We start from the raw sequence: 27,714 nt of genomic DNA, 5'->3' as shown, positions 1-27,714 counted from the left end.
ATATATTTAAAATAATTTTTTTTTCCTGGAGGGGGGAAGGCAGGGCAATTGGGGTTAAGTGACTTGCCCAAAGTCACACAGCTAATAAGTATGTTAAGTGTCTGAGGCTGAATAATTTTTAAAATAAGTTTTCAAAACTCTGGATTTTAAAGAAGTAATATAGTTAAAACATACAGCTTAATATAAAAAAGAAGGTAGCCTAGTTTCACCAAAAAGCTTTCACCCAGATCTAAAATGAAAATGTTGTATTAGAAATAAAATCAACATCAGGAGTGGTAATCCTATTACAATAAGCTTGGAAATGGAGCACAGAACTTGCTTCCTATAGGCTATTCAATGGCATTAGATAGCAACAGTTCAGCCTGAATGCCAACCAAAAAAAAAAAAAAAAAAAAAAAAAAGAAGAAAAAAAGAATTCTGTTGCACAAAAAATCTCTTAAATATCGAATATAAAACGTGTCATGCACCTATATGTTCAGTTAGTCAGGTTTTAGAAATTTCAGAAATTAGAAACTTTCATCATAATGATATCTAATTTGATAATGCAATATAAAGAAAATTAAGAAAATGGTACTCACAAATTTTGAAGTTCTTGAACTTGAGAAGCAACTAATACCTTTAAAAAAGAAAAAAAATCATCATGATGGAAAACTATTGATGGATTTAGATATTTAGTATATTATTAAGCTATGACTGTGACTGGGGGTCCTTTTTGAGTGGAACATTTTGAACAATTCATCCTTTCCGAAACCAATATTATAGTAATTACTACTAAATTACAATTGAAGAAGACAGCTGACTACAAACAACTCACAATACTTAGTAGTAAAAGTATTGACCTTTAAAAATTTGGTAACTGTGAAAAATAGAAGATATTCTTAATACTCCTTCTTAATCACACTAGAATCGTTCCCTCTCTACACCTCAAAGCCAAATGACAAAATTATAAATTATTAATAATAGAAATGAACAGCAAGATCATTCCCTATTTTAATTAAGATTATCGCCCAGAAAGTGGCCCAGAAAGAAGAATTATACTTGGTCCAAAGCTGTAAGAAGTATTTCATCAATGAATCAGAACTAATATATACCTTACATGACTCCCTAATTCAGGACTCTCTCCCCTATAATAAACTATCTCACCTAATACTGCCTTCGTCATAACCCTCTTTCTTAGTACCTTCTCACCCTCTTATTACGACACACAAGATACCAATAACTTTATCTCCTTTCCATGGATTATCTCTTCCATATAATCATACCACTTTATTCTTCCCATAAAGCACCCCATATTAAACCCCATCAATTTCCAGGAACCTGAATAATTACAGATACTTCTTTTATGGTATTCTATTGCTTTGCTTTATTTTTTGTTTAGTTTCCTTTTTTCTCTACCCAGATTATAAATTCCTTACAGGGGGTAGAAAATCAAGAATTCTCTCATAACCTTTCACCAAACTTCTACAGATAGAGAGATGAAGGTCAAACTTTGCTATGACTATACTATATTTTAAAAAGCATGGGAACCAGAAAGTGAAATAGTCTACAAATTAATTTGTGGTCCACAGAGTGAAGTAAGTGAAAATAAACTAAATACTGAAAAATATCTTTGAATTGCCTAAATTTTAAAAGCTGGCAAACTAACAGCAAAGCAAAAGAATTCTTCTTTTTATGATCCTTCAATATTTGACTGTGGTCAGAAGATTTATGAATGTTAATGAAACTAAATTTTCTTGCACAGCAGAAAAAAGATCAGCAATTATACCACCACCCTAAAAATCTATCATGCTCTGGCTCTGGATTTTTACCTGTTGAGCTTTTTCAAGCTGGATATTTCCTACTTCTTCTTTCAGAGCCTCTATTTCCTGTTTCAAAGCCTTTACAATGACAAAACAGACAAGATTGGACAATGGAAACACAAAAGTTGACAAAAATGGACTGAATTTCTTATTATAAAACGCAATGCAAGGTCAAACAAATGAAAATTAATGGTGTGAATTGAGGATAGGAAAACAGCTATCTCCTACTTAATACCTGAACAGTCTTCTCCTTATTAGCAACTTTAAGAAGTTCAGCTTCCATAAGTTCTTCTGCAGACTTAATCTTTCCATCCTTTTCACGGATCCTTAAAAAAAAAGAAAAAGTATTAACTACAACACACACACACACACACACACACACACACACACACACACACAAAACCAGGATCTACAAGCAGAAGGTACCCATTAATAAGCTGCCCAAATGTCCTCTTCACATCTACAATGGCGACAATTTATCCTTCTAGGGAAAAAGAGAAGAAACCCTCCCTCCATCCTTTTCAGTTCCTGGCCAAAAATGAAAGAATCATTACCTGAGAGGGGCCTATACTAATGACCACATTTTGGTGATGCTGCTTCAAAAGCCCTTAAGAAAAATAACAAACACTGCCCCAAAGAAGTAGTTCCCGAATTTTTTTGTTCCTTGAACCCCTTTCAAGAACAACAAAGATATGCTGTGAACCCCTAGGGAAATTTAACATACAAACAATACTGCTTATTAGAGGATTTTTAACTTATATCTTAATAGACTATCATCTTGAACCACTGAACCACTAAATGAGAACCACTACCCTAGTTTATTGGGCAAGAATAACCTGTTCTACTCTACTCTCCTTTTAGAGTGCCAAAGTTTGACCAACTTGATGCTCCAACAGTACCACCAGCTTCTGGAGTACCAACATGTGAAAGGAAACATTCAAGTGGACTTCTCATTACCCATATGATTTCAAATAATACTATTATTCTAGAAATAAGAATAAGTTAAAATTCTGGTGTCAAATCTAGTATGATAATTTCACCAAATATAAGAATCTATGAAACAATACTAAACTTAAAGCATATATTTTCATTATATATATATTCATTAACATCAAGGTTAAATTTGAATATACATTAGTCTTTTTTCCCAAAAAGAGCCTTTGCATGTAGCAGGCATCCAAATATTTGTGGTTTTAAGGAACATAAGGCATGGAAGAAAAACCAGTGAGAAACATATTATATCATACAAATTACATTATATATTAATAAACCAACATATATTAGTAACATAATATTAATATTACTTACATGTTCTGAAGGTCTTCAACTATGGCTGTAAAAGAAACCTAGAAATGGAAAAATTACAGTAATAAGTACAGTATATTTTTCCCTATATCATGACTGGGAAACAAATACAAAAAGTTAATACTCCCATTAAAAAAAACCCAAATATAATTCTATTGGAAGCAATTTTATCTGTAATTTCAAAGTAACAAAAATGACTCAAGGTGAGTATTATTGTAAGCATTTTATGAGATAAGGAAATTGAGGCTCCAAGACATAAAGGGATTTGCATAAGGCTCTAGGCAGTAAATGTTAAGAGCCAGGTCTCAATCTTAAGTCCAGGGCTCTGGCCACCACAACACAGTCTAGCATAAGCTTCCCTAAAAACTTAAGTACCAGGGCTGTCAGCATTAAAATGAAATTAATAGAAAATTAACACAAGTTAACCTTCCCTAAAGAGTGAGTGAGATGGAGGCAAAAGGGAAAGAGTGGGAAGTTACTTCGGACATCATTACATAAGCAGCTTCTCTGGGTATTTCTGTCATTACTTAGACCACCTTCAAATGCTCAAATCTTCTAATTACAGGTACCTGAAGCAATCTTACTTCATGCAATTCAAACAATGTTAGAAACTTTTTAATCTCCTATGACAATAGATGAGGTATAAGCAGATATAGAGAGAAGAAGAATGTACCTCAAGGAGCTTTTGCCCAGTTAGAGAAGACAGTGCATGCACAGTTAAAGAACTAGAACGTAAGTGCATTACAGACAGAAGCATACTACTTTCACTTTATTTTTTTCATGGTTTTGTTTCCTTTTGTTCTGCTTCTTTCACAATATGACTTATATGATATAACATATCAAATTGCTTACCATCTTGGGGAGGGGGGAGAAGAGGGAGGCAAGGAGAAAATTTGGAACTCAAAATTTTATTAAAAAAAGAAATTTTTAACATGTAATTGGAAAAAAATTTACTGTTTAAAACAAACAAAATAAACAGCTCTGGGCAAGCACACGTGTGCGCACACACACACACACACACACACCCCCTAAAGGAGTCCAAAACACTATGATATGGGGCCAGGGGTGGGGTGGGAGAGGGTGGGGTGGGATTACTTCCAACTTTTGGAAAATGCAAGAAAGTTCCCTTCTGGTTTGTTAATGCCATCACTCTGCAGGGTTCTCCCATCCCCTTTCTGGCTCCTTTACTGGTTCATATCACATGCCTTCACTTCACTGCCCCCCAAAACTTTGTCCCTCACCTTCTCACTCTAGACCCTCTCCAAAATCTCATCAGATTCTATGGGTTTGTCACCTCTATGCAGATGACCCCTGAGCCCTAGTTTCTTGAGTTCCAGACTCCTATTCCCCCCATCTAATCAAGAGACATCTCAAATTTCATGTCCCCAAGGCATCTCAAACTCGAAATATCCAAAAAAAAATTTCTTTCTTCCAAAACCCACCCTTCTTCCAAATTTCCCTTATTTTTTCAGAGCACTTTTAACCTTCTAGTCATCCAGGTTCACAAATTCAGTATTATCCTCAGCTCCTCACACTTCATATCTAATCAACTGTCACATTTAAGAGTTTCTACCTCTAGACCATCTCTTAAACCAGCCCCTTCTTTCTCCTCACTGAGCTTCCACCCTGGTTCAAGCCCACGTATTCCTTTTCATTTGGACTCCTGAAAGAGCTTCCTAACTGACCTCCCTTCCTCACATCTCTTCCCCTCTCCGATCCTTTTTCCACATAACTGCTAACATGATTTTCCTAAAGACTAACCATGTTATTCTCCTACTCAATAAACTCAATTACCCCCCACTGCCTTAAGGGTCAAATATAAACTTCTGTTTGGCACTTAAAGTCTTTTGCAATGAAGCCACAACTTTCCTTTCTAACTTTATTTTAGCTTTAACATTACTTCATTTCCTGGATTCTATAATATGGTCAGACTAATCATCTTGCTGTTTGTCACCCATGATATTCCATCTCCCACCTCCATGCTAAACTCCACACTTGGAATGAAAGCTCTCCTTAACTCTACCTTAGAATTATTTCTTTCCTTCAAAACTCAGTTCAAACACTACCTTCTATATGAAGTCTAATGAGACACCTCCCACTACTAGTGCCTCTCCCATCCATTATTTTATACTTGTTTTACACGTATTATACTGTCATCCCACATAGAACATAAACTCCTTGAAGGCAGGGACTGAGTCATTGTGTCTAACATAGTAAGTACCTGGCACAGAATAGATGATTAATACATTTTGACTGACTGACAGAGATAACATCTGAACTAGGCTAAGAGCAAGGGCAGGAAGTAGGGTAGGATGGGAAAAGGGTATAAGGAATAACACGAAGGAAGGAGGGAAAGCATGGGATCTGTTCGGTAGTTGGAAAAAAATGTAAGATACCTAATGTGAGAAAAAGTGAAAAGGTAGTTTAGACTCAAACTGCAGGACTTACATAGCCAAAATTAGGAGTAAACAATGGGAAGCCATCGAAGGTTTTTGAGCAATGATGTAATAAACGATCATAATACTTAAACACCAGCAGGGCCAAACTGGCAATAGTATGTCAAGAATCACAAAAAACGTAGGTACAGCCTCCCAAAGCATGTTATGTCTCAGACAATTTTGTCTATTTGTACTAAAAATTCACCATGATTGCTATTAGCTAAGGGGATTGTTTCTTTGAAATGCCTTTTTTTGGGGGGGGGGGGAGCAGTCAAAGAGAAAATACTCCACAATGGTGATTCACTTGTGAATACAAGCTACCCCACCCAAGCAAACAAGCAACTCAACTGTAACATGCAGTCTTGGAGAGCTGCTTGAGGCACTAGAGGGATGTCATACAGCCCATGAGTCAGAGACAGGACTTGGATTGCCGTGTCATCTTGACTTCCTCTATCTACTACATTATGCAGCTTTTTAATGCTTCCAATTAAAGGTAAAATTCACGTCTTAACAATTTTAATTATTACCTGAGACGTCTGTTGAGCCTTTAGATTCTGAACTTCATTTTTCAAGGAAGAATTTTCTGTTCTTAATACCTTTTCAATAAATTATATCAGAAAACAGTTTAAATGCATTATGTCAACACAAGTGCTTATTTTCTACAATCCTATTTTATAAGCAATATTCTCGCATTCCTCAACTGCTTCTTTTATACTCTCCATATACCATAACATCTTACCACTTCTTCTGGGTCACCAACAATATTTCTTTTCCTACTCCTGTGCCCACTCCTGGAGTTTAAAGAGGAACTTTCTTTTGGTCTTATTGTTCTTTCCACCTACCTCCCTGCCTCACTCCATGACACCACGCAGCCTAACTTTCAATCTCTAAACTATACTCCTTTCTCCAATGAAAAACTTATTTTAATGCTTCCTTTGTTCATGAAGCCTACCTTAACTAAGTTAGGTAAGGCTACCGACAAACATCACAAAACATAACTATAATCCCGCTTCTACTCTAATTTCCCAAAATAATCTAAGAACTATGAACCTTCCTCTTTCAACAGGCAATAACTTTCAGAAGGGAGATCAACACTCTACATACTTTTTATCCTGCTGAGACTCTACTTGATAATTAATTAGCCATCTCATGACTTCATATTAAACTATTCTTACAGATCTAAGTTTCAGTGAAATAAAACCAAATAAGATTAAGTTTCATAAGGCATCCTGAGTGCTCTAAAAATGCAAACTTTATAAGCTACAGAAAAAATCATTTGCACATCACATTGAGCCCCATCAGAGCTGGCTATTACGAAAGATAGTGAAATGTTTTTTACCTTTAATTCTTCCTCTTTATTGGCCACCTGTATAAGACCAGTTTCAAGTAGTTCTTCTACAGTCTTTAATTTCTCATCCTTTTCTTGAATACTGAAAATTTAAACACATTTGACATTCTTTACATGCAAATAAAATTCTCAGTAAGCCTCATGTAGAACACCTATTTTGATCACTATTACTGGTCAAATTTTAAATTCTAGACTAGTTTCCCATGCTCATCCAGGATGCTTTTGAGCTGCCCTCCCCTGTGTCATCAGTTGGTATATACTCAGCAAATTCAATTGTGATTATTCTAAATAAAACAATACTGTCAATCTGTTGGGGGGAGGGGAAGATCTAGTCCTAATTAATGACTTCTGGGGCCTCAAGGACCATTGCTCGCTTCCACTACTGCATACAAGAGGTGCAGCATCTAGATTTCTTATGTAGCTAATTGAAGGTCTTAGCACCTTCAAATTTAGGAAAAATGGCTTCTAAGAAAGAAAATTCAAAACTCTTACCTTCTTTCCATTTGTTCCACAACATCTTTATTAGCCTTAAAAGACACAAATAATGGTCATTCTTACTAAATTTATATGAGGTTATAGATGTAAAACAAATAGATGGCCTTTGAGGTCCCTTCTAGACCTAGTTCTGTGGTCTTAATCAAAATCAAATCTTAAAAGGCTCATTCGGTAAAAAAAAATAATAATAATTTAAAAGTTTAATTAGCCAAGAAATCTGGGAAGGAACAATTGGTGTCCTGATGAGCTAATAACTTTTTGAAACATTATTCTCAAAATAAAAAGGGATGGAGAAAATAAGGATACATGCAAATGATACACAAAAGCAGTAAAGGAATGCAACAAATTTCAAAACTATCATCTTCAAGTTACCTCCTACAGTTAGCTGAGAATACAATATCTCTGATGCGTGATTTATATTACCTATCAAGATCCACTAAGATTTCCTCATAGAATGATAAAAAGTAACAACTCTCAACTTTTGCTGTTTTACTCAAGGTTTCCAACCTAACGTTTCATCATTTACCATATACAAACTCCTAACTCTCTCCAAGTTGCCAACTGAAAAACCTGGGCTACGAAACTAATTTCAATGTTAACTTACTTTTAACTAAATCTGTTCTTTAATCAAATGATCAAATTCCAGGAATCAAATTCCAACTCAAGGGTTATCTGAATGCCCCTCACCAACAATAGGTGAAATTCATGTTGTTTTTATGTTACTTTCTTTTTATCCACTTAAATTTGTTTACTACTTAGTACCTACTCTATACAAAAGATTGTTCTAAAATAAGTGTATTACTGCAGTATTTCACTGGCTCAATAGGACTACAAAGTAACATATTACTCTAGTTCTTCACTGAAGGGGTATGGGGTCCCTATTGGTGAAAGCCCTAACGAGGATACAGTGACCATTACACAAACGTATGCCTGGACATCCACTCAAAAGTACTGGCCTAGATGCCCAGGGTTCTGGACTCAAACCCAGTACTAAGCAGTAAATCAAAATATTAGCTAGACCAATGTAATGATGCTCTATTGTCCCTCCTCCCTTTGTTTGATTTCTATGATTACCATGGGGCTTCTCTAAGGTCTTTGCCAGGATTCACTGAATTGTCTGCCGCCAGCCCAGACTACTGACTATTAAGCTCTCGGTGGAGACCCACCATTTGTCTGGCCACCACCCCAGACTGATGGATTATTAAACTCTTGGCGGGGATCCACCATGACTCTGGTCGCCACCTCAGACCAATCCTAATGTAAGTAACTCCTATGATTATTAAACTTCTCTTACAGTCATCATGAAGCTCCTGGCCTCTTTCTTTGGTATTGAACTTGCCTCAATTGTTTTTTGTGGGGGAAGAACCCCTGAATATTCCTGTGCAGGAGAATTTGGGACTCTACGAGGGGAAAGCAGGTATGAACCAGGAAATAGAGAAATTACTTTAAACGATGTTCTTTAGCCCCACCTAGTTTTGGGAAGTAGAGGGTTATTCTTGGTTTGTTTTTTAAATAGTTTGAACAATGAATATTCCTTATTTTCTAAAATTAGACAACTAAAATCTGCAAATCTATTGATCCTTCACAATATAACTTCAGGGTCCTACAGAAATTACAACATAAAGAAAACCTAACTCAGGGGTGTGGAATCTGCTGCCTCCCGACCACATGTAGCCTTCTAGATCCTTGGGTGCGGCTTTTTGAGTCTAAGTTTTACAGAATAAATCCTTTTATTAAGGGTATTTGTTCTGTGAAGTTTGGATTCAGTCAAAGGGCTGCACTTGGGGGCCTAGAGGGCCACCTGTGGCCTTGAGGCCACGGATTCCCCACCCCTGGAATTCACTGTGGACAAACATGGCAAAGATTTAAAAAACAAATTAATTTCCCCTATCTTGCTACTCAAAGGCTTTGTACCTATACTCTTCTCCTTATGATGTACAAGCAGACCACACCACCTGACTTTTCTCCCTGCACCTGAAGAAAACAACATAGGACCATTTTGCTATAAGTGAGACCTCGTCCTCCGGAATGAAGATGGAGAGAGATCTGAGGCAGAGTAATCGATTGGACAACCAAACTGTCCCTCTCCTAACTGTCACTTAGAATTCTAAATGCTACAAAAGGGCTGAGAAGGGAAAAACTGTATCATTCTTTATACTCTCTTTCATTGATAGTATGGGCAAAGATGAATCCAAAGAGCCAGCAACAGAGACCAATTCTTTCATCTTCCGTGAACCAAAAAAAAACCCTCTCAATACACAAATTGTCAGTCAGTTACTTTCCATAACTATAAAAGAATCTTCAGAAATAGGAAAGAACTTTTAAGAATTGCCCATTCAGCTACATTTCTGAATAACTGGTTTCAATAAACAAATTCCTATTTCTGAAGATTCTTTTGTAGTTATTCCTTTTACTCTACCTTCTCCTGTCCTAACTCGAGCATTCAGAATAAAACCAATCTCAATACTCTTTTAAGACATTAAGTCTCTGAAGGGGCAGTTGTTTCTTCTTCCTCCATAAGAACTATAGCACTATGTCATCATACAGCTCCTTTCAAATGCTCCAAATAAATTTATCTTTCTAGGTTTCTCTAAAATTTTATTTCAAAGTATCCTACTGAACTCAGATTTTCATCATAAATGCTTGAAAATCCTCTATTCCATTAAAAATCCATTCTATTCTCTGTAGCATTATATTCAGCCTTGGAGGGTAAGTCGTTTTAGGTTGTTAGCCTCTCCCTTTTGTCTTTTGGAATGTTGTATTCCAAGATAACTCATTTATAGTAGAAGCTACTGGGTCTTACATGATTCTGATTGTGGTTCTTTGGTACTTGAACTACTTCTTTCTGGATACCTGTAGTTTTGTTTTTTGGGGGTTTTTTGGTGGTGAAGCTCTGGATTTTGGTTATGACATTCCTGGCACTTTCTCTTTTGAGGTTCCTTTCTCAGAAAGCAATTAACAGATTCTTTCTATATTCATTTAGCCTCAGTTTTTAATAGACTTGGGCATGTTTAATTTATAATTTCTCAAAATAAGATGTCCAGGTTTGTTTAGTTTGTTTTAAATCATGGCTTTTCAGGGAGTTTACTGAGTCTTAAACTATCTCTGCCCAACCTGCTTCCCAAGTTAGTTGTTTTTGATATTAGGTATCTTACATTTTTTTCCGTCTTTTGATTTGGTTCTAATATTTCTTGCTGTCTTTATAGAATTAGTTGTTGATTTGTTTTGTCTATTCTAGTTTTCATAAAGTTCATTTCTTGGGTACAGCTTACCACTTTCTGTTCTAAGATGTATGTTCTCCAATTTTTTCCTCCACATTATTTCATTTTTTTTAATCTCTTGCTTCATTTTTGTAGGTATTCATGTGGTCCTTAAATACATTTATTCCTTTGAATATTTGCTTATAGTTGTCATGGAGTTATTTGGTCCTTTTTTTAGAGAAACTTTTATACACAACAATCTTTGATACTGATCAGGGCCTCTTCAATTTACTTACCTCTCCATCTTTAAATCCTAAATAGAGGCCTGTGCCAGGGCCAGGCTCCACCCTTCTTACAATTTTGAAAGAGGTGGCTGGCTGTGATCCTGGGTCCCAGTATTATGGCATCTTGCTGTTTAACGTTCACTATTACTCCTCAAGGCTTCTAAGCTCCAACCCACAGGATTTTCTAAGGGCAGCCCTCTTCTCATACTGCCTCCAGACACAATACTTTGGAGGTTATAGGTGTCACCAGCCTGTTTCTGGTCATTGGAGGCTACTCTGCACTAATGCTGTTTTTGTTAGTAGCCTCTTTTCCTACTGCCATTAGGCTTCTGGACAACCTCTTGTGCAGTCCTGGATTTAGAAGAAGTTATTTAATATAATTTCTCACTGGATATCTTGATTGTTATTTGGTCTGATGATCTGCCTCTCCTTCAGACAGCTGTTTTGGTTAAAAGTCTTTATCTTTGGAGTTTGATCATACATTACTCCCCTTCCCAGCTTTCTTGCTGTTCTTCATACATTACACTCCATCTGCTATTTTCCGTGGCTTTTCAATGGCGATCCTTCATGACTTGGATATACTCTTTCCTCATCTCAGCCTCTTAGAATCCTTTGTTTCTTTCAAAATTCCACTCAAGTACCAGTTCCTAGATAATGTCTTTCCAGATCCCCTCAGCTGAAAATGCTCTCCCCTCTCAATTATCTTGAATTCACTCTACATACATTTTTTATGGATTTATATGTGTGTACTTGCTGTCTCCTCTAGGACAGGGCCTGATACATATTTGTCTTTGTTTGCTAGCATCTAACCAAGAACCAGCGAAAAAGCAGAGCTCAATAAAGACTTGCTGAATATGTCACAACTTCTGGTAGACACCTTTGAGATTTTCCCAAATAATTTGGGAATCTGGCTATAACAATCTTCTGATTCTAAATGAAATGCTTTAAGAATTCAAACATTAAAAAACATATGAAAATGAACAAATTAAGAGAATTTACTTCCTGAAGACTGAAGGTGATAAGTAATTTTGTAATTAAAAAGCAGAGAAGTTGATCGGGATTTCTCAATTATGAATGTTTTGTCAAATCAGAACACCTTAGAGGAAAAATATCAGCTCTGACACTAAACTGAGTAATCTGATTCCAAGCACAGGAAGTAATTTAAAAGGTCAACAATAAGGTTCTATTTTGAACTTGAAACTAAATAAAAGCTATGAGATCAATATTATACCACACACAACATCAGTACTCACTGACTTCAGATCTTTTCCTTTATTTAACCAACTTTTTCTCTTTCAAAAAATGATAAAATATACAAAGCAAGGTAGTATGTTCAAGAGTTGGGAGACAAAATAACACAAAATACGCCATGATTATATGGTGCCAGCTAGTTTGCTAGGAATTAGAAAAGACAGATTTCTAGAGAAAACCTTCATAATAAGTGCTATCATTAAATTACTAGGGATTTAACCCCATGAGATACAAAAAAAGATCCTTTCCCCAAATGAAAAGTGGAATATTTTAAAATAACCTAAAAGAAATCACTTTTAGAAAGCATTATGGGGGATAGAGCCAAGGTGGCAGAATAAAGGCAGGAACTCACCTAAGCTCTCCTACATTCCCCTCCAACCAACTTTAAAATAACACCTCAAAACAAATCTGGAGCAGAACCAACAAAAGGAAAGGAAGAAACAATTTTCCAGGCCAAGACAATTTAGAAGGTCGGCAGAAAAGGTCTGCCTCACTGGGGTAAGACTGGAGCACAGTCCAGCACAGGCTGTGCCCCAGCAAGCCAGCAGCAGGCCTTGGAGCTTTTAGCAGCAGTGGCTTCCAGAGCTCTCTGCCCACACACAGTAAGAGGATTGGACAAATTGTCAGAAGGAGACTACAAGAAACCCCTGGCTAGCATTGGGTGAAGGACTCTGCTGCATTCCCCATATGTAGTTGTGTGTCACAGCTCCAAGATCTCAGTTCCAGAGTAGAAAAGAGGGCTTATGGTTGCTCACAGACTGGAGCAAAACCCAGGAAAACAGTAAGTACACCTCTCCATACACCATACCACCTTTTAAGAACTGAAAATATACAGTCTCAAAATTAGCTCTGAAAAAAGCTTCACAGAAAAACCTGAAGCTTAGGACAATGACTCCTCCTCATCCCAGGAATACAGCCCAATTGTAACATAAAGTTAAAAGTTAAAAAATAGTCTAGGAAAATGAGCAAACAACAGAAAAAGAACACAACCACAGAAAGTTACTATTGTGAGAGGGAAGATTAAAACACAAACTCAGAAGATGGCAATAAAGTCAAAATAGCTACAATCCAAAGCTTCAAAGAAAAATGTGAATTGGTCTCAGGCACAAAAAGAATCCCTGGAAGAGCTCAAAAAAGGATTTTAAAACTCAAATGAGAGCAGTAGAGGGGAAAAAATGAGAAAAGAAATGAGAGGGATACAAGAAAACCATGAAAAGAAGAGTCAACAGCTTGGTAAAGGAGAAACAAAAAAATACTAAAGAAAACAACATCTTGAAAAAAAACAGAATAAGTCAAATGGTAAGAGGCACAAAAATCTAATGAAAAGAAGAACATATTAAAAAAGCAAAATTGGCCAAATGGAAAAAGATGCACAAAAATACATTGAAGAAAATAATTCCTTAAAAATTAGGTTTGAGTAATTGGAAGCTTATGACTCCAAGAGACATCAAGAAACCAAACAACATCAGTTTCCTCATCTGTAAAATGAGGGTGTTGGACTAGATGGTCTCGAAGATTCCTTCCACTTGATCCTATCATTTTATACTGGTATAGACATCTATAGCATTTTATCTTTTGAATAAGCAGCTTTACGTTTCTAACACTTAAAAGCTGTTCAAACACGAGCTAAGTTATACCTTCTCTAAGCCTTGGTTTCCTCATTTGAAAAATGGGTATAATAATACCTGTAGTACTAGTTTCTATGGATTACTGTGAAACTTGATGTTTTTAATGTGCTTTGCAAATTCTTAAGTGTTATATAAATATAAGCTTTTTATAATAAAGGAGAATTTTTTTAAAAAAACTACTTCAGTAACTATAGATATCTGTATAAAATCAAAATATAGTAGGTATAACATTTAAAATTGAAAAAAAGACAAAATATTTAAGGAGGAAATAGGTTTTTAGTGTACTGCTGTATATGAACTCTGCTAATTATGATTTTGTTCTTATGTGAGCTAGTGTTTCTTCATTCACACACATACTATCAGTGCTTTCTTTCACATCTACACCTTTGAAGTCTGCTTCTGACAGGTGAATGTCAAAAGCAAAATAAAATGTTTCAAGTTATTAATTAACATAACTATTGGATACAGGACTCTAATAAGCCACCACTGTTCCCATCTGCTGTGGAGAAATTCAGAAGTTTTTAAAGTAGGAGAACAAATTACTATGGAGATGAAGATGGTGGATCACCCATGTATAAAAAGATTAAGTCCAAGCTTACAACACATAAGTCATTCTCCAAATAAATTAACAGTTATATGCACCTCAGAGCCAATCATAAGGGTTTGTCTGACTAGGGGTCCAATAAATAATAGGAATATGAGAAAACAGAATGGAGAAAAAAGCCTTGGAGCTGGAAGCAAAATTAGTCACAACTACATAAGCTAAAACTCAGGATCTTTATTCTGAAAGCAACACAGATCAAACAGATGTAGTCATTTATATATCTTTTTGTAAACTATAGCACCTTTAGATAAGGTGCTTACAAATGACAATTAAGAATAACTTCCCTCAAAAATGAAAAATTTCTGGATCCACATGTATATGCCAAGTCCAAAAAGGAAACAGAAATATCAATTAAGTTATAGACAGAATTGAAATAATTTCACAAAATACAGAAAATATTATAATTTTTCTATGAACTAGTCCTTGTGAGATATTGACTTTGACAGCTATAATCGACTGTAATTTTTGAAATTCTAAATGTAAAGTTTTGTTTTGGTCCTTTAGATTCTGAAAGAACTTAGGTTCTTGTTAGTAATCTATCAAAATATTATCATTTTATAAGTATATGATCAAGCATGAATTCTCATAGCACAAAATATTGCTTACTGCCCCATGTAACCTTGAACAAGTCACTTAATCTTTAGATGTGTCTTAAGCAGCTGCCCAAGACTTATATGCCAAATCATAAACTAACTGCAATCTATAGGTGGAAGAAGTTCCCACACATTGCTGAAAGCACAGACACTTCACATATAATTCTATGTGTGAAAGTAAAGAACCCTGCCAATTGAAATACTTTAAATACTCCAAATTAATTGGTTTATCATAATTCTTTGTCTTAGTTTTTATTACAGGGTTAGCCAAAAGTAACTTGTCACTGTTAAGCTACTGAATATAAAAATGCAATTTATTTTTTAAATTGTCACTTAAGTCATTTTAAGCCCAAAGGAAATCTATATATTTTTAACAACTATATATAATTGAAATAACTGGCAATATACTGAGCTGATCCAAGTCATAGACTAAAAGTATTATTTTAGATGTCTATCTACTTGTTTTTAGAGAAAGAAATAGTTTTTCTAAAATTATTTCAATCTCAAAATAAATGTACCACATATCTCCAAATAGTTATGAAAAGACTTTAAATACAACTTTTTCCTTACCTTGAATTCTTCCATTTTATGTGTAAGTTCGCTTTGTAACTGTTCTTCAAGTGATCTTATCTTATCATCCTTAACACGAATGCTGTCACACAGATAAATGGGGTTAACTAAAATGCCACATGGCAATGGTTACATAATTAATGCAAATAACACTTACATAGCAAGATTTCTGGAGTTATTCGGATTTAAAGTAATAGAAACCTATAACTTTTAAACTACAACACTGATTTTTTTTTAAATCACCTTTTTTGCATCTTTTCTAGTTCATGTGCAGCCGCTGCCTACATAGCAAAAGAAAGATAAAATCATTATCTTACCACGAAAATCATTTTTCAACTCAATTTCAACCCAACCTCATTTTTCAACCCCAAAAAGGACCAAGAAAAAGGAAAAAGCAAGCTTTCACATTTAATATTCTATATTGAACCACATTTCTAGTAATACAACTAAGAATCTAAGATGCCAATGAACTTATTGATTTTAAGAATGTGCTTGACTTCACAAAACTAACTGCACTCCTAAAGGCACTCTTCACACAAGATAATACCTAAACATACTCCGAAATTGTACAAATATGACTAGAAATAATTTTGAACAATGCTTTTCTAAGTATCAACATCCTGTAAGTTGTAAAACAGGGCGATATGTTTAACAAAAGCAGTTTACTAATGTCATGGCTGTATAAAAGAATTCCTATTGATGGCAAGGTTCTCCAAATATACTTATACTCACTGTACTATATGCATAAGGGTCCCCAGAGCAATACAATGCTTCTTCAGCAAAATACACAACTATGGAAAAAAATAGATCATCCAAATGGAAAAATGAAGTGGAGCAGAACACACTGATAGTCCCTGCTACTAGGAAGGCTGATGCTGGGGGGTCATTTGAGCTCAGGAGTCCTAAGCTTGGCAACATGGCTAAAATCAATTTGGTAAACTCTCGAAGTCCAGCACAAATATAGCAGGCCTTCAGGATCAATAGGCCATCAGGCTGCCTAAGAAAGAAGAAACTGGCCCAGGTCAGAAATGGAGATAGTCAAAGCTTTCCTGTGGATCAGCAGTGGGAACTGGCTCCTGAGTAACTGCTATACTTTCAGCCAGGGGAAGATAAGGAAATCCAGTCTTTCCCCCATCCTGTCTCGGCTGAGAAAAATAAAAAGTTAAAAAAAAATTAAGTGGATGAAAAACATATCATGCTGAGAAAGGATGTGCAACTGGAATGGCAACCTATAAAAATAGTCCAAGATCATGAGCATCTTAGACAAGCATTACAGATGGATAACAAACTTGACAAAATTAAGGAGAGAGCGAGGGCATGATCATATTTTTTCACATTGCTACAAAATTCCAAAAGGCTCACTGCTACCAAAAGCCATTATCTTCAACACCAATATGTTGTTTATATAAGCTGCACGTCATAGAACCACAAGACACAAAAACAAAAAGAGCCATGGGAAGACATATGCGTGGCAGAAGCAGACCATGACATGCTGCCAAAAGAAGACCTGAATGCAAGAAATGGTGGACAAGATATGATCAAGGACATAAGCGTCCAGAAAAGAAGTGGGTCAGGTGGTAGTGAGGAAGAGATTAGAAATGAACAGATCTTAGGAGTACACTGGTATTCCCAATGTATTTTTTAAAAAAAACAGAAAGGTCTACAGTAAACTAGACAGTCCATGAAATTCTAAGAAAAACACAAGAAAGACTTTTTTTTAATACAGGACAAAATGACATGGAGTCCATCAACATGGGACCACCCCGCACTAATCAAAGTAAAAAGAAAAAATTCAAAAGAAAATGTACATGCTGCCCTCTACTTAGAATTATAATCACTGGGGTTTTTTTTGGTCTGAATACCTTCCAATTATATCACACATTATTTTTAAAGTATATACATGTGCTATTTATTCCACCTGGGTCTGCTCTACAATTTACTACCCTGATAGGCCAAATAAAACATTTAAAAAAACCCAAAATTACAATTTTTAAAAAGTAGGTTATATCAACAATTTTCATCTCAAAACAGATCAGTTCATTAGAAACTTAAGCATTTACCAAGAGGCAACTAAGGCCAAGTCATCATCACCTGAAAACATAGGTTTCCTTTTCTAGTACAATATGGTTGGCAGAAGCAATTGATAGCTATGACTAGACATGATGCTTCTTTTCTCCATATAAAGAAATCAGGTAACTGCAATCCTAATGAAAATAGTTTTTGCTATAGTTTCTTGCTTTTTGGAGCTTACCTACCAATGCACAGTTTTACCTGTTCATTTGTCAGAGCTTGTAATTTTTGCACTTCAGCTTTTAAAAAGAAATTCATATTCTGGATAACCTAGAACAAAGAGGGAAGAATCAAGTTAGGTGGCCTGGTTGACAGAGTGCTACATGTGAGCTCAAATCCTGATTCAGACATGTGCTAGCTGTGTGCCTTGGAGAAATCATTAAATCTCTGTCTCAGTGTCCCCAAAAATAGAATGAAATTAATAACATAGCATGTTTATCTCACAGAAATGATGAGTCTCAAGAGATTATACACTTAAAGCACTTTGCAAATCTTAAAAATACTAGCTATTATTATTATTTCAGAAAATCATCAAACGCTCAAGATTTGGATTTTATAGAATATCTGTGCTACTAAAAAGATATGAATAATTTAAAATTCAAACATGAGCCATTGTTCCTCTTAATTTTAACCTTCTATAGCACTACTTATGTTTTTTATTTCATTTACTCTTGCATCAAATCATTTTAATTATTTTGATGATGTATTAAAAAAAACCTTTGGAATTTTTTCTTGGAGGAAAGAAACTTTTCATTACTAATGAATACTAAAGTCTTTTAAAAAACATTCAAACTTTAGAGTTCTGGATTGAAAAGACTTTTCATTCATCATTAATGCAAATGATTCCATTATCAGAACTATTTTTCTCTCAAGAGTTCTCAGAATGCTAGGAGGAAAGCTATGAGCTATATGACACAATTGCGATATTTCAAGAAATCCGATTTCCCAGCCTTAGCACCTATATTTAGCATTAGGGCTGTATACAGCCTACAATACCTTAAGCTCCTCTTCTTTGCTCGTTAAATGATCATGTTCATTTGCTAAGGAGTCTTCAGTCTGTTTTATCTGTTTATCCTTTTCTGCAATCCTTTAAGAATAAATACGTCATGAGTGACAAAAAAGTGGAGCCCTGAAAGCAGTAAATACTCATCTTTACAACTCCAATACTAAAGTTTTATTTTGATGTCTCATCATAGCTTAGAGGCAACACTTATTCCTAAGTGGAACACAAGGCCTGACAGGATCGACAAGACTAAAAAGCTTCAAACCCAGGATGCCAGGTGGAATGTCATTTAAGAACCTGCCTAGGTGGATCAAACAAAATATGCATATTTAAATTTTTTATAACGAATTAGAAGTCATAAAATAATATTTTCTTAGATTCACCACAGAACCTCAAAAAAGATAACACCACAAAAATTTGAACATATCACCCTTACTCAAACAGTATGAGGGTATTCCTAACCAACAATTAAAATGAAACTTTAATGACTTATCACTAAAGAAAGAATTCTTTGTTTTCTAAATAATAGAACAAAGGAAGAGAACTACTATAAGATGAAGCAGAACCTTTTCACTACAAAACTGGAGGAGCCATTCTAAATCTATAAATCAGATTGTAGATGCTATGCCTGCTATAGTGACTACATGATGACCAAGCAATTATCATTTTTTTTTAAATAAACATATGAAGTTAGTCTTACACTTTATGCAATTCTTCTGCTAGGACTGAAGCTGAGGTCTAAAAAACAAAACAAAACAAACCAGAATCAACACAAAAATATATTTAAGAGGAAATATAAACATGGCACTACAGAATCTTCAAAATATGCAAAAAAAAAAAAAAACCCAAGCCCCAAACTATTAAGAACCTTGAACTAGTACAAAGGTTAATAACCTGGAGTATCTGCACTTATTTTGTTTTTTTTTTTAATTTTGATAGCTATATTTTGTTATAATTGATTTACCTTGTAAGACTATATTTTATCTTATACATTTAAAAACGTTCAGAGAAGGCTTCACCAGACTGCCAAAGGGATCTCTCACACTAAAAAGCTTAAGAATTCCTGATCTATGAATTAAGTGACAGCCATAATTAAAGTCCTACATTACAGTAGGAGATTTATTAAATTAAAAATTGATGGATACAAATGAAAAACAACAAGCAAACAAGTATCACATGGGTTTCTTTTCTTCCTTTACAATCAATTATAAATATTAAAATAATCTATTTTTAGAAGCCAATTAGAGAAATGTATTCATTCTCATATTTCTTTTTAAAATGATCATGATAATTTTCCTATCACATGGATTCTGACTGTGAATTCTAGAGATGTCTAAGTGCTTTTCAGTAACTTAAGCAGTTTAAATTACCTTGCATGAAACAAAGGCAAGTCATTTAGTATCTCTGTACTGTTTTCCTCATATGTACAATGAAATTTTTAAGCTAGACAATCTTTAAGGTCCTTCCCAGTTTTAAAATCCTATGACTAATGAAATCATAAAACACTGCCAAACAGCAAATCAAATATCATTTGCAAAACTGTGAAAAGTTCTTATTATCTTACTAAAAAGCAAAATTAAAACCTGTCACTTTAAGATCTACAAATAGCACTATAATAACTCAGTTACCTGATGTTGCAAAAGTTTGCATGGTATCAGACAGCATTTCCAACTACCTAATATGTACAAAGCCCTATTCTAGATATTTCTTGGTGGGGGGGAATAGGAATTTATTTAAGAGAAATGTACTTTATATTTGAAGTCCATAAAGAGTTATGAATCCTTGACGTAAATGAGCAAAGTCTTCTTTGTTCTTGTACGGTATTCTTTTTAAAATACTGCTAATACCCCAAAGTAAACGTGACACGTTAGCAAACAAATGTTGTAAAAATCAAGAAATTAATTAATTCACAAGCATTTATAAGCACCTATGTGCCAGGCACTATACTAAGAGTTGGGGATACAAATATAAAGAATGAAACAATTACTATTCTCTCTGTTGGAAATCTCTCTCTCTCTCTCTCACACACACACACACACACATAACACAAACTAGTTAAGAAGGCAGAGTATTAGTAGTTAGAGAACTCAGGAAAAGCTTTGTGTAGAAGGTGGTACCTAAGCTAGTTCTTGAAGACAGAGAGTAATTCCACGACGCAGAAGTGAGGAAGGAGGACCTTCCCCAGTGCAAAGGCACAGGATGGAAGAGGGAATTCTTGTGTGTGAGGAACAGAAAGAAAACCAGTTTTTCTGGCTCACAGAGTACGGGAAGAAAAGTAACATAACTATGCTGGAAATACAGGTTGGAGCCCAGGTTGTGAACAGCTTTAAAAGCCTGAAAGAGGGTTTATATTTTATTACAGAGGCAAGAGGGAGCTATTGGAACTTGTCCAATAAAGGAATGATGACAGTCATTTGCACTTCAGAGAAATCAATTTGGCAGCTGCACGAATTGTATCAAAGAGAAACTGAGCCTCGGAGCACAATTAGGAGACTATTACAACGGTCAACACTAGAAAGAGTACCTAGAAGGATCATGAAAAACTTCAAACAGTCCATTCTTGAAGGAAATGAAGGACTCTACAAAGCAAAGGTGAGGAAAGAGGGCATTCCAGGCAAGGCGAACAGTCAATGAAAAGAGACAGCAAGAGAAGGAGAATCAGGTGAGAGAACAGCTATACTAGAGAAAAGAAGTGTCTATCAAAGTTAAGAAGTTAGTCTGGGGCCAGGTAAAGGGCTTTCCATGCCAAACAGGAGTTTACATTGATCCCCAAGGGAAAAAAGGACTATTGTAGTTTACCAAGTAGAAGAGTGCTATGCTCAGACCTGTACTTAAAATAACTTTGGCAGCTGCTTTGAAGGATTGGAGGCAGGAAGATCAATTAGGAAGCTACTGTAGTAGCCCAAACCAGAAGTGATAAGAGCCTGAATTAAAGCGGGGGTGGGTGAGTCCTGAGAAGTGGTCAGCTGTGAGAAAACCAGCGGTAGAAATGAAAACATTTAGCAGAGAAGTAGTGTATGCAGTAGACAGAGCAGTGAATCTGGGGTGAGGAAAACTTGGGTTCAAATCTGGCCTCAGACACTTACTAGCTATTGGAACCTGGGCAGGTTACCCTCTATCAGTCTCAATATCCTCATCTGTAAAACAGGGATAATGGCATCTACGTCTCAGAATTGTTGTGAGGATAAACCAAGATAACATTTGTAAAGTGCTCAGTCAAATTTAAAGCACTATATAAATGTTGCGAGGTGAGTGTGTGAAGAATCAAGGATAACATCCAGCCTATGAATCCAGAAGACTGCCCCTGTTGACATGAATAGGGAAGAACATGGGAATTGGAGTGGGGAGAAAAAGAGTATGGATATACTGAGTCTGAGATCTCTATGAGACATCCAGTTTGAGACATCCATTGAACAACGGGTAATGTGCAGATGCAGCTTAGGAGAGAGAATCTAGCAAGATAGGCAGTTCTAAAGGGAAATCATTAAATGCATGAGGAACTGATGAGGTCCCCAAGGGAGAGTCTAGAGAGGAGAGCCTAGGACAGAGTCCCGAGGTACAGCGATATGGATAATCACACATGAAAGGAACTTGAAGAATAGTCATATAGGTGAGAAGTGAACCAGAAGAGAACAGTATCACGCAAATCAAGAAAAGAGAATTCACGAGAGGAGAGGTAGGTAACAGTGTCAAAAGCTGCCAGAAAAGAAAAAAATCAAGAAGGAAGAGGACTGATTAAAGATCGCCTGAGATGGCAATTGAGAAATCACTGACTACTTTGGAGAAGGCAGTTCAGTTGGATGATGAGGTTAAAAGCCAGGGTGCAAAGGGCTAAGAAACGAGAGCAGAGGATGTATAGACACAAGTATAGACTACTTTTGGGAAGAGTTTATCTGTAAAAGGGAGAATAATAGGTTGAGGGAATAGCAGAGTCTAGTGCACCATTTGGGGGGAAGACTAGAGTGGTTAAGGAAGAAATGAGCAGATAAGAGAAAACAAGAGGCCCATAGACACAGAGAATGAGTGAGTGAGAAAGAAGAAAAAGAGACTGAGAAATAGGCAGAGATGAGGGAAGGCAATGACTGAGTGGATAATCTGCTGGGGATGCAATCAAGGACACATAGAGAGAGGCTGACATTAGTGAGGAGAAGAGCCACTTCATTATCAGATACTAGAATCCAGGAGGAAAGAGCAGAGTTTAAAGTCAAGGGGATCTTGTGATACAGCAAAGGGGAGAAGACAACTCATAGAAAAAGGCCTCTACTTTCTCAGTTAGTATGAAGCAAAGACCCTCAGCTGAGAGACGGGAAGAGGATGTAAAGGAGATTTGAGGTAGTTTAGAATGGCCTCTATGGGAAAGAACTGAGAAACTCTGAGAGCAAATTGACACATGACTTTCTCACTTCTTTTGTTCTTTTGGTTTGTTTTTTTTTTTCCTTTCTTTGTAATATGGCTAGTAGGGAAATGTTTCACATGATTTCGCATATATAATTAATTGATACCATTTTGCTTGCCTTTTCAGTGGGTAGGGGAAGTGTGGGAGGTGGGAGAGAATTTGGAACTCAAATTTCAAAAAGAAAAAATGTTAAAAATAAATGTTAATAAAAAAGAACGGCCTCTGTGGGGAATGGGATAAAAGTCTATTAGGAAAGAATCAGACAACTGACTTGAACAGTGAAGACCTAGCTGAGGTTAAATAACATAAATATGTTGTGGGCCCAGTTAGCTCAGCTGCCTGACAACTTCTAATTCCTTTCAGCAGAGGGGTCTAAAAATGGAAGAAGTGGATGATAACAAGTGAATGAAACATTTTTTAAGCATTTATTATTCTGTGCAAATCTCTGAGGATATAAATGAAAAGGTAAAACAGCCCTTGCTCTCAAGGAGCACACATTCTAATGAGGGAAGCAATATATCTACAAGTTTAAGCTACAAGTTAAGATGGCAGGTCCCATGGTCTTTACAGTACAGTGGCAAAAACAGATGATGATGCCTTTTGTTTTAAGTCCTTTCCCTCAATAAAATCATATCAGTTTCTGAACCATCTGATAGTGCCAAGGACTTTAGTGGCAAGAACCTTCTTTCCTGGGACTTCAAAAGATATGACCGTAGCCCTTTTAAGAGCAGTTTTCCAGGCAACATCTCCATAAGGATTTTTTCACAGAATGATGGAGGGCTGTGGACAGGAAGCTCCAAAGGCTTTTGGGTCCAGGATCCTGGACTGTCTCCATCAGTAAGAGAAGAGATGGTGATCAAGGTGCTGGCAGTGATCTGACTTGCCCAGTGCTTCTACCTCAGCTTGGCTGGAATGCCTGCTCTGGGAATGGCGGTTGGTTGGCAGATGAGGGAGATACAGCTCTAAGGGCTAGGTTGGAAAGAAACTAGTCTGATAGTCTGGGCATGCAGCCCCTCCCAAAGCTCCTATGCCTGTCTGCCTTCTGGTGGCAGCTGGCCAGAAGTTGCTGATGGTGATGAAGAAGGTGGCCCCCTTCTCCACAATGATTTCTCCCCCAAGTGGGAGCTGCAGGGCCTGGGTAGGAAGCAGGCCTGTAGGTCTGAGGGACACTACGATTCTCAAGGATCTGGGGCTCAGGGACCTGAATTGTCTGAATCAGTCAATGGAGATGATGGTCAAGGGGATGGTGGTGGTTAGACACATCCAGCACTCACTACTGCAGCAAAACTGGCTTGGCTGCCCTGTGGATGACAGCTGGTTGACAGAAAAAAAGAGTACCAAGAGTTTGGTAGGGGGAAAGCAGCAACAAGACAAGGGGGAGGGGGGAGGGGGGCAAGGATTTAAGAGCAAAAAACGGTGGAGTTTAATCAGTTAACCACGCGGTCAAAGCTGGGAAGTGAAGACAGTTAAGTCAGAGCAGGAATGATGACCTGAGAAAGGACTGAGGGGTAAAGGAAGTAAAAGTCATGGTGAAGAAGGCACACAGAGAGATGAATGATAGACTGTGTTTAGATGAAGAAAACTGAGTCTTTGGTCAAGGAAATGGAACACTAAGCACAAAGAGTATGAGACGATTTTTGGCAGTTATCTATTTTTAAACGCAACATATTAAAATTACTAATAATTTGAGAAGATAACATATATGTACAGCACTCCAGTTACTGGTTTTATTTGTAGAACCCCCAAATACCCACATTAACTACCTTAACTAAATGTACAAAAGAATATTTAGCTATTGATAACCTTCAGAAACCTAATAATGCTAACAAGACAATTTTATTACCTGGGCTGCCATCTCAGTATGAAATTGCTGAATCTGAGCTTTCAAAGCTTCATTTTGCTCCAAAAGATCCTTTCACAAAAAAAGGCAAAAAAAGACAGAGGTAAAGATGTGTATGTTCATGTTGGAACAGAGCACTGGTTAAGTGAGTAATAACAGTCTTCAAAATTGTTTTTAAAGTAAAAAAGATTATTTTCAAGCCAGGAGATAGACAGATGAACAATTTCTACATGATAAAAAGAAGCACAAGGTTGCACTGTTACTAGTTGAGTGAAATATATAACTATGAGCAAGAGTCCTCCATTTCATAATGAAGCTTGCCAAATTGAAGCATACCACCAACCAGGATTCTCCTATTTGATAATCGTTTGACTGAATGAAGACTTACGTAACAGGTTATTTAACACCACCAAGCATTGCTTTCTCTAAACAAAATGAAAAATAAGTATGGTACCTGTGCTTGCATTTGTAGAGAATCTTCTTTTTTAACCCTTTTTTGTTCAGATTCCATCAGCTGCATCAATCTTTTTTCCAACTGCTGTTTTGATACCAAGGTATCTGTAAGCTTACTATGCAGGTTCTGGACTTCATTCTCTTTGGCCACATATTTATTCTGTAAATCTGAAACAAATACTCAATATTTTAAATGTTTTTATTTTTAATAGTATTTTATTTTTTTCAATTCTATATAAAGATAATTTTATCATTCATTTTTATAAAATTTTGAGTTCCAAATTTTTCTCCCTCCATCTCTCCCCTCCCTTGTTCCTAAAACAGTAAGCAATTTGATATAGGTTATATATGTGCAATCACATAAAACATATTTCCATATTAGTCATAGCTGTGAAAGAAGAAACAGCCCAAAAGGATAAAAACCAAAAAAAAAGTAAGTGAAAATAGTATCCTTTAATCTGCATTGAGTCCATCAGTTCTTTCTCTGGATGTGGAGAGCATTTTCTATCATGAGTCCTTTGTAACTGCCTTGGATCACTGTATTGCTGAGAGAGCTAAGTCATTCACTGTTGTTCATCATGCAATGTTAAGCTGTTACTGTGTACAATTTTCCGTGGTTCTGCTCATTTCACTTTGCATCAGTTCATGTCTTTCCAGATTTTTCTGAAATCCGCCTGCTCATCAATACTTATTACACAATAGTATTCCATTACATTCATATACCATAGCTTGTTCAATTGTTCCCCAACTGATGGGCATACCCCTCAATTTCCAATTTTTTATCACCACAAAAAAAGCTGCTAAAAATATTTTTGTACATGTAGGTCCTTTTTCCTTTTTGTTTCAAATGTTTTTAAAGGGCTACTGATGGTGGCAGATAGGTTATCTATCTACTCACTCAATGTCTTTTACATTTTGGTCTAGTTTTATGATTCCATCAGTGTAGGCAAACTTTCCACTATAGAAACTTCCTCTACCAACATAAATCACTCATTTGTAACTTGCAGTCTCTTAGAGAGCTAGCCAAGAGGTTAAATGATTTGGCCATGGTCAAAGAGCCAGTAGTAGTCAAGATTTGAACCCAAGTCTTCCTGATGAGTTCATCCTCTACACCACATTTTTCTTCCTTATACTTAACAGATGTTTAATAAATGTTTAAAATTAATTTGCTGAATCTAATTTCTTTAAACACATAACCTTAACTTTCCAGGCAGTACCCTAATTTGCTACTTAATTAAGCTCCTTATGTCCTACAGACTAATTTCCAATGTTAAAATCTAGAAGCAACAACAGAAAACAATCTAGGTTTAAGAAGAAGTGGTAGCTATGAATTCTAACTCTACTACATGTCTTTTGTACCTCCCCTCCCTTCCACTCCCTCAGTGCCTGGCACATAATACGCTCTTTAAAAATGTTGATTGGTCGATTAGATTCTCATTTTTTATCACCCCGAATAATATCATTTACAAGCTTATTCTCTCTCTCTAATCAATCATTTACAGTGTTAAAACACGCAGCACTCAAGCCACAAATCAGCCCAAATCAGAGTAAAATGTAATTGGGGAATAATTAACAAAAAAAACAAAAAAATATAGATAATATATAAGTCAATATATGACCTGGAAAGATCCTTCTGTATGGGCTAATGGTCCTCCTTTCTATCTGAGTTTGACACCACTGATTTACAATAGTGTGCAAGGGAGCTTCCTATGGCCTGTTTTTATCATACCACATTTCTACTGCACCAAACATATAAACTATGAACTCCTAAGTCTACTAGTAAAGGTCCTCCACCATTTTTTACCAGTCCAGCTTTCAATAACAATCTTATAACACTGTACTTCCAGTCAACCCATACAACCCGCGAACCCTTTTTCTTTTTTTTTTTAATTGTTGCGCTATCTGCTTATCCCTTTATTTAGGTCAATTGTCTTTTCTTTTTTAAGTACTTCCATAGCATGCCATTTAGTACTTTTTTTTTTTTTTTTGCTTTTTGGCAGGGCAATTGGGGTTAAGTGACTTGCCCAAGGTCATGCAGCTAGTACATGCGTACCAAGTGTCTGAGGCCGGATTTGAACTCAGGTCCTCCTGACTCCAGGGCCAGCGTTCTACACACTGCGGCACCTAGCTGCCCCCTCACAAACCATTATTCTAGCCCTTGTTCTCACCATCCCCACGAGTGGAAATGACTTCCTTCCTTGAACCCCCAAGCACCCATTTTCACCTAAGTTCCTTTTCTCTAAGACCCATCTCAAGGGCGGTCACCCGCAAGAATCATCTTGATGACACCATCACCCTTTACCTTTCAGCACAAAAAACAATCTCAATTCAATCCAACATTTATTATCAACATACTACGTGAAAGGCACTCTGCTAAGAAGGATACAAAGATGAAAACCAAATAGTGCCTGCGCTCAAGGAACTTATATTCTGGTGA

The 27,714-nt window shown here is 36.2% G+C and overlaps 1 protein-coding gene across 9 annotated transcripts in view; it reads right to left on the bottom strand.

The window, feature by feature from the left end:
• Positions 1-27,714, bottom strand: part of KTN1 (kinectin 1) — a 157,577-nt gene that overhangs the window by 53,967 nt on the left and 75,896 nt on the right. For 7 of the 9 annotated variants that reach the window (XR_005008933.1, XM_036734462.1, XM_036734464.1 and 4 more), the window contains exons 11-24: positions 25,279-25,445; positions 24,828-24,896; positions 19,289-19,326; positions 18,582-18,672; positions 17,787-17,855; positions 15,759-15,796; positions 15,516-15,597; positions 7,383-7,417; positions 6,882-6,972; positions 6,070-6,138; positions 3,108-3,145; positions 2,035-2,125; positions 1,809-1,877; positions 579-616 (exon numbers count right to left, since the gene is read on the bottom strand). Coding sequence is in view for 8 of the 9 variants with exons in the window: in XM_036734462.1 (XP_036590357.1) it covers positions 579-616; positions 1,809-1,877; positions 2,035-2,125; positions 3,108-3,145; positions 6,070-6,138; positions 6,882-6,972; positions 7,383-7,417; positions 15,516-15,597; positions 15,759-15,796; positions 17,787-17,855; positions 18,582-18,672; positions 19,289-19,326; positions 24,828-24,896; positions 25,279-25,445 (985 nt within the window). In the remaining variant the exon portion in view is untranslated. The remainder of the gene's footprint in view (positions 1-578; positions 617-1,808; positions 1,878-2,034; positions 2,126-3,107; positions 3,146-6,069; positions 6,139-6,881; positions 6,973-7,382; positions 7,418-15,515; positions 15,598-15,758; positions 15,797-17,786; positions 17,856-18,581; positions 18,673-19,288; positions 19,327-24,827; positions 24,897-25,278; positions 25,446-27,714) is intronic. The other 2 variants (XM_036734468.1, XM_036734469.1) reach the window with 1 other exon arrangement.

Source organism: Trichosurus vulpecula, chromosome 8 (genome assembly GCF_011100635.1).
Source record: "Trichosurus vulpecula isolate mTriVul1 chromosome 8, mTriVul1.pri, whole genome shotgun sequence".
Lineage (NCBI taxonomy): Eukaryota > Metazoa > Chordata > Mammalia > Diprotodontia > Phalangeridae > Trichosurus > Trichosurus vulpecula.
Note: the sequence above shows the minus strand (reverse complement) of the source record. Positions and strands in the feature narration are given on the sequence as shown.